Source organism: Lepidochelys olivacea (assembly GCF_965140295.1).
Source record: "Lepidochelys olivacea isolate rLepOli2 genome assembly, chromosome: 21".
Lineage (NCBI taxonomy): Eukaryota > Metazoa > Chordata > Testudines > Cheloniidae > Lepidochelys > Lepidochelys olivacea.
This window is the reverse complement of record NC_140431.1, coordinates 8080513-8088131: the sequence shown is the minus strand read 5'-3', so window position 1 is coordinate 8088131 and position 7619 is coordinate 8080513. Positions and strand designations below refer to the sequence as shown.

At 45.2% G+C, this 7619-nt stretch overlaps 1 protein-coding gene across 1 annotated transcript; it reads left to right on the top strand.

Annotated features, from left to right (window-relative positions):
* Window positions 1-195: 195 nt before the first annotated feature.
* On the top strand, window positions 196-5700 carry SNRPE (small nuclear ribonucleoprotein polypeptide E). Its single transcript, XM_084611366.1, has 5 exons — window positions 196-374; window positions 1014-1040; window positions 2002-2064; window positions 2419-2497; window positions 5264-5700. The coding sequence occupies exons 1-5, from the start codon at window positions 321-323 to the stop codon at window positions 5317-5319; spliced, it is 279 nt and encodes a 92-aa protein (XP_084467492.1). The 5' UTR covers window positions 196-320; the 3' UTR covers window positions 5320-5700.
* Window positions 5701-7619: the final 1919 nt, after the last annotated feature.

The following is a 7619-nucleotide window of genomic DNA, read 5'->3' as shown; positions in this document are numbered from 1 at the left end:
AACAGCCAGCGCTGACCTCCCAGGCTGGGCTGCTGCGGGGCTCGTGCCCCCAGCCCGAGGACAGCAGGCGCCTCGAACCCGGCTCTCTGAGAGGGGGGAGCAGGAGAGGCGGGACGGAGAGTCCTCCAGCGTGCCAGAGTGGCCGGGAAAGGGTTCCCGGCGTTCCGCGGGCAGGCCCCGGCGGCTTCCGGTCTGCACCGGAAGTCTTTGAGCTGGGGCGGCGCGCGCGTGCGGGCTGTTGGGGGTAACGGTTTCTTCCGTCTCTCTCTCTCTCTCTCTCTCCCTCCCTCCCGCCGGTTGGCTGAGGCTCGCTCGCGGCCATGGCGTATCGCGGGCAGGGCCAGAAGGTGCAGAAGGTGATGGTGCAGCCCATCGTATCCTGCCGCGGGGGAAATGGGGCTGGGGCTGGGCGGGGAGGGGGAAGTGGGGGGGGACTGGCGGGCGGGAGAGATTGAGAGGACGGAGATGGGGGCCGGGGAGGGGGGGAGAGGGAGGAGGGGCTGGGCGGGATAAGGAGGGGATGGGGGGCTGGCGGGAGGGAGAGGGGGAGGAGATGGGGGGCTGGCGGGAGGGAAAGGGGGGGCCAGGGAGGGGGAGGAGATGGGGGCTGGCGGGAGGGAGTGGGGGGGGCCAGGGAGGGGGAGGAGATGGGGGCTGGCGGGAGGGAGTGGGGGGGCAGGGAGGGGGAGGGGATGGGGGGCTGGCGGGAGGGCAGAGATCGAGTTTGCCATGCAGCCCCTCACACGGGCATTACATGCTGGGGGGTCTAGTGCCTGGGGTGGGGCCTGGGTGTACTGGGAAGGGGCCACTCTTTATCAGAGTCCCAAGGGGGAAGCGGTGTGTTCAATGCCAGCTGGACTTCTCCCCCTCCCCTCCAAGAAACAAACCATGACTTGCCTCAGAATAAGGTGCTCTTACAATGGGAACTTTGGTTATAACCAGATGAGTTGTTACAGTGACACATGTTGTGCTAGGAGCTGCTTCTGTGCTTTTCCTTAAGTGCTGTGTTACAGAACCTCATCTTCAGGTACCTGCAGAATGTAAGTAATGCTGTCTAACTATCAACTCCTTGTGTGATTGTAAATATGATCCAAACAAAAACAGGTGGTTTTAGCCATGGTCATGTTGCTGAGATTTACATCTGATACATCTTGTCTTTGGAGTGTGGAAGGATTCTTTCTTCCTTCCTTCTTCAGCAAGGAGCAGGGATTCATAAACTGATCAGTTTCTTCCATCTCTAACTAATAATAGTACTGATAATATTTGACGTATTAGCTCTTAAGGTTTTGGGGGGGTTTTTTGTACTGAATAGCTTCCTGCCACCAAACTGTATTGTGGGTCAAAGTTTAATATTTTGTTAGCATGCCAAGAAATAGTAATGCATACTAAAGGTTTGATCCTAAGGTAAAGTGTACAGTGATGTGCTTGTGTGTAATAACCCTGGCAGCCCGACAGGATCTGAATACAGGTGTCAGGTTCAGGTTAGGTTGGGTATTATTTGTGTAGCATACATTCAGGCGCAGCTCAGATCGGATAGGCTCTTTATCACTGATTGTGTTGACTGCCCTAGACCATTGCAACCTCACCTAAACCCAGTGGGACCTGACTACAAGTGTTGGGTTCAGGTATGAAAACAATGAAATACTCTCGGGGTTGGGTTAAAATTGACTGTGATCTAGTTGGATTTGGGTCAGGCTTTAAAATTAGTCCTGAGCAGACTTCTACTATTGTTTACATTCTAAAATTTATTCCTTTACATGTTCACAAATCCTCAATAATTGGAGAGAAAACATGCCTTTTTATTTATAAGATCTCTCAGGGCAACGTTAAGTTCTAATTTGGGTCTTCTTACAGAAACCGCAAAGAATATTTTTAATAATGACTTACAATGGGGCAAACAGATAATAATATCCTGTATACCAATGAGTAACTGTTGCTTGGAGTACCTGTGCTAATAATGTGCTTTCTTCTCTTTTCCTTCCCCCCTCCCCGATTTTGCAGAGGTCCAGGATTCAGGTGTGGCTCTATGAACAGGTGAACATGCGCATAGAAGGCTGTATCATTGTGAGTGTCATGTTATATGCACTTTGCATCATTCATTTGTTTTTCCAGTTCACAAGTCCCATTTTCAACTCCCCAGGAAAAAGTAGTACAGTGAAGGAATAACACGCCACCCTCCCATCCCCTGTTTTCCAAGCAGTCGTCTTACTTAGATCCATTTAATCATAGCATCATAGGACCAGAAGGGGCCTCGAGAGGTCATCTAGGTCAGTCCCTTGCACTCATGGCAGGACTAAGTATTATCTAGACCATTCCTGACAGGTGTTTTTCTGTGTCCCCTTAGTGAAAGCAGCTCCTACTGTTGAGGCTTGAGACCAGGCAATTTTGTTCACTAACCACTTTGTTGTTGGTTCTTAGGGTTTTGATGAATACATGAACCTGGTTCTGGATGATGCAGAGGAGATACACTCAAAAACAAAAGCAAGGAAACAGCTGGGTAAGTCTGCATGGGTTAAATGATTTATGGCACCAAGCTGCATATATGAACCATGTGTGTGGCAGCAATATAAAATGCAGAGCAAATGAATAGCTTTGACTGAAGGATAGTGAAACCCATTGGTGAATAGCAAATGAATAGCATTAGTTCTGCTGTAGGTTAACTGTGTTGGGATTAGAGAGCTGATGAATGTTCTATTCTGATTAGCTGTATGTCAGAATCCAGCACTTCTCAAAGAGTGAGTGAGTCCTAAAATGAATCTGAATCTTTAAAAAGGTGGTTTAATAAACAACAGCTCTCTGCCTTCTCTTGGGTGTCAGGGTGGCTGGAGGAGGCCAATCTAAACTCCAGACTCCCATATCTATTTCTGTACTGTTGTATTAACTGGAGGTGTAATTTACCCCTTCATGAAACACTGGAGCTAGGGGTGACCCAGTGAAATTAATAGGCAGCAGGTTTAAAACAAGTGAAAGGAAGTAGTTCTTCACACAATGCACAGTCAACCTGTGGAACTCATTGCCAAGGGATGTTGTGAAGGCCCAAAGTACAGCCGGGTTCAGAAAATAATTAGGTAAATTCATGGAGGATAGGTCCATCAATGGCTAGTAGCCCAGATGGTCAGGGACAAAATCCTATTTACTGGGTGTCCCTGAACCTCTGACTCCCAGAAGCTGAGACTGGACAGCTGGGGATGGATCACTCTATAATTGCCCTGTTCTGTTCATTCCCTCTGAAGCCTCTGGCATCAGCCACTGTCAGAAGGCTGGATATTGGGCTCCATGGACCATTGGTTTGACTTAGTATGGCCATTCTTATGTTTTTAATTCATTTAAATACAACAGTCCTAGTACCCTCCCCACACACTCAGTTGTGTCTACACAACAAATTAAAACCTGTGTCTGGCCCGTGCAAGCTGACTTAGGCTCACAACGGCTCAATGTGGGGCTGTTTCATTGCTGTGTAGGCTTCTGGGCCTGGGCTGGAGCCCAGGCTCTAAGACCCTGCGAGGTGGGAGGGTCCCAGGGCTCAAGCTGGAGCCTGAGCCTGGACGTCTACACTGCAGTGAAACAGCCCCAAAGCCCTAGCCCTCTGAGCCCAAGGTGGCTGGCATGGGCCAGCCACAGGCGTCTAGTTGCTGTGTAATGACAGGTTTCAGTATAACAGCCGTGTTAGTCTGTATTCGCAAAAAGAAAAGGAGTACTTGTGGCACCTTAGAGACTAACCAATTTATTTGAGCATAAGCTTTCGTGAGCTACAGCTCACTTCATCGGATGCATACTGTGGAAACTGCAGAAGACATTATATACACAGAGACCATGAAACAATACCTCCTCCCACCCCACTCTCCTGCTGGTAATAGCTTATCTAAAGTGATCACTCTCCTTACAATGTGTATGATAATCAAGTTGGGCCATTTCCAGCACAAATCCTGGTTTTCTCACCCTCCGCACCCCCCCCCCCCCCACACACACACACACAAACTCACTCTCCTGCTGGTAATAGCCCATCCAAAGTGACCACTCTCTTTACAATGTGCATGATAATCAGGGTGGGCCATTTCCAGCACAAATCCAGGTTTTCTCACCCCCCTGTCCCCCTTTTCCAAAAACCACACACACAAACTCACTCTCCTGATGGTAATAGTTCATCCCAAAGTGACCACTCTCCCTACAATGTGCATGATAATCAAGGTGGGCCGTTTCCAGCACAAATCCAGGTTTTCTCACCCCCCCCCCCACACACACACACAAACTCATTCTCCTGCTGGTAATAGCTCATCCAAACTGACCACTCTCCTTACAATGTGTATGATAATCAAGGTGGGCCATTTCCAGCATAAATCCAAGTTTAACCAGAACGTGGGGGGGGGGGGGGGGAACAAGGGGAAATAGGCTACCTTGCATAATGACTTAGCCACTCCCAGTCTCTATTTAAGCCTAAAGTAATAGTATCCAATTTGCAAATGAATTCCAATTCAGCAGTTTCTCGCTGGAGTCTGGATTTGAAGTTTTTTTGTTTTAAGATAGCGACCTTCATGTCTGTAATTGCGTGACCAGAGAGATTGAAGTGTTCTCCGACTGGTTTATGAATGTTATAATTCTTGACATCTGATTTGTGTCCATTTATTCTTTTACGTAGAGACTGTCCAGTTTGACCAATGTACATGGCAGAGGGGCATTGCTGGCACATGATGGCATATATCACATTGGTGGATGTGCAGGTGAACGAGCCTCTGATAGTGTGGCTAATGTGATTAGGCCCTGTGATGGTGCCCCCTGAATAGATATGTGGGCACAGTTGGCAACGGGCTTTGTTGCAAGGATAGATTCCTGGGTTAGTGGTTCTGTTGTGTGGTATGTGGTTGTGGGTGAGTATTTGCTTCAGGCTGGGGGGCTGTCTGTAGGCAAGGACTGGTCTGTCTCCCAAGAGTCTCTCACAGATCTCTGTGTATATATAAAGTCTGCTGCAGTTTCCACGGTATGCATCCGATGAAGTGAGCTGTAGCTCACGAAAGCTCATGCTCAAATAAATTGGTTAGTCTCTAAGGTGCCACAAGTACTCCTTTTCTTTTTGTACTGAAAGGAAACTTCTGATCTGTACTGCAGTCTTTCCCATGGTAAGTGTTAATAGAAAGAAGCACTATGTAGGCACCAGGCAGACTTCTTTTTGAAAGATTTTCTGCAACAAAATTTTCTGCAAGTTAGACATTGCATGACCTGAGGATAATCTCTCTAACTGCCATTTCCGTTCTCCTTTGTGTTGCAGGTCGGATCATGTTAAAGGGGGACAATATTACTCTTCTACAAAGTGTTTCTAACTAGAACTTGTCATTCAGAGGGTGGAATACACTAAAGAGTGTTCCGAACTAGAATTTTCACTCAATGTGCGGGGTGGACTAAACATTATTATAAACAAGAGTCACTGTGCTGGGAAAGTGGATGGTGTTTTGAAAATAAAAACTCCAAATGAGCTTGATTTGAAAAGAGTAAAAACAGAAACTTCACTGGTGTCTTGAGTGTGAGCCAGTCTGGCAATTCTTCTTTGATAGTAACATTTTTTACATTGGAGAACCAATTAATGTCGGGGGTAATTTTTATGTTAACTGTGAACTTAAATTTATTTGATCTCATGCCTACATCCCTCCCTCACAGTTTTTGTTGGGGGAAAATATGTAATCTAAAATAAACCTTTTTTTCTTAAAATGGATCTGTTCAATTTCTGATAGGAAAAAAAAATCTTTGTTCTGGAACAATACCCATGCACCATCTGAATTGTTCAATACAATACCAGAGCCACATGCTGTCTCCAGACTATAGAGATCCAGTAAAATTAGGATGGAATTTGTCTAGGAACTTAGCATTACTATTCTCTACCAACATATCTCAGTTGCGTGAAGAGAGCTTTTAACTGATAAAACAGTATAAAATTTCTTGAGAATCTATACAGAAGTACTTGTTGGTAAAGGATTATTTCTACAGTTAAGTATGTTAATATGCTGGGAAGGACTCCAGGAATTTAATCAAAGCATTTAGCAAACAATGCTCAATCCTCACACTTGCCAATGTAATTAAGTATTATCCTCGTATTTGAGTGGGGAAATTTAAGCAGAGAGGCTAAGTAGTTGACCCAAGATCACAGAGAGGGAGTCAGTGTCAGAGCCAGGATTAAAACTCGAGAGTTCCTGTGGTCAGGTCACTAAACAATTTGGAAATATCTGAGATGTTTGGGTTTTTAATATTTTCTTCAATTTTTAATTTGGGAGTAATGTGCTGTCTGTATGGGGATCTCCTGGATGGTTTGCTCGGGGATCTGTGAGATGGATGCATTTTCTTTTATTCCTATATGCTTCCTGGCTTAGATACCACTATTAGACCCCTTCTGCTCCTTTTTCAATTAAAACAAAAGAAATGTAGTTGCAGCCATATGTGTAGATTTGATACCGCTTTGATGGAGGATGTCTTGGTGCTTTGAAGACACACGTCTTGATTTGAGGGCTACAGTAACAATCGTTTAGACTGGAGTAATTTAGTCAGCATTCAGTTTTCAAAACATAGTTTTGCATATAGCTATTATCCTGCAAACCAGTGAATTCAGAGAAATTCAGAAGAAAAAAAATCTCCCCTGTTCATGGAAATCTAACACATGCAGTTCAACAGTGGACAGTTAAAATACCTGTAATCTATTTTGGTCCAGTCTACGGAAGGGACCATTGGGAAAAAATGTTCTCCCTTTCAAGTTTAAAAAAAATAAAATCCACATATTTTTTGTTGTTGCTGCTGCTGTCAGCTACTTCTCTCTCTCTCTCTCTCTCTCTCATTATTCATCCCAGACATGCAGAAATACAGCAGCTCGGGCTTTTCTGGATTGTGTACAATTATTTGTCTATCTTGTTTGCATCTGAAAGAATTTAGATGCAGTTCCAGCGTAGGTAACCCGGTGCACTTTCACCCATTTCACTGAGCTATTCTGCAGAGAAATTGTAACACCTCTTACCAGGCTTAAAGCTATGATGATCGAATGGGACATGTTATCACAATATTGTAGCTGAAACAAAATCAGGCATACTACCTGCTAACAAAATAATTGGTATTTCTGTATCCGTTTTCATGAGTTCCAAAGCGTTCTGCACAAACAGCAACAGAAAGGTACATGTCTTGTGCTGACACAAATGTTAGACCATCTGTGGATGAACGCAGTTAAACATTGCCAAGGACTACGTATGGAAGGCATAGAATAGTCACTGGGTTCCCCTGTGTCTGCTTTACGTGGATCCTCAAGATGCTCACTGAAGTTTTACAGAGCAGTAAATAACTACGGGATTCTCTCGATTAATAGTGATAGGGCTACAATTGCTGGGTATTTATGATACCTCACGGTGCCTACAAATTCCACCTGATTAACTAGATGCAGGTGCAAAGGCAAATCATGGCCTTGAGACTCATCCTTATGCCTAAAATATTTCAGCTCCGTGTTTCTGAAGCAATACTTTTTCTCTCCAAATATGTGAGGAAATTGTCATAGAAGGATAAAAGGGCAGTGAGAAATGTGGAGATCAGAAAAGGATATTTACTAGAGGGGGGAGAGAGTAAAGATGCATGCCATGAGTCCAATGAACATAAGG

Coding starts and splice junctions, on each gene's coding strand:
- SNRPE (XM_084611366.1), top strand. CDS start 321: ATGGCGTATCGCGGGCAGGGCCAGAAGGTGCAGAAGGTGATGGTGCAG. Junction 375..1,013: donor AGGTGATGGTGCAGCCCATC/GTATCCTGCCGC, acceptor GCTGTGTTACAG/AACCTCATCTTCAGGTACCT. Junction 2,065..2,418: donor GCATAGAAGGCTGTATCATT/GTGAGTGTCATG, acceptor GTTGGTTCTTAG/GGTTTTGATGAATACATGAA.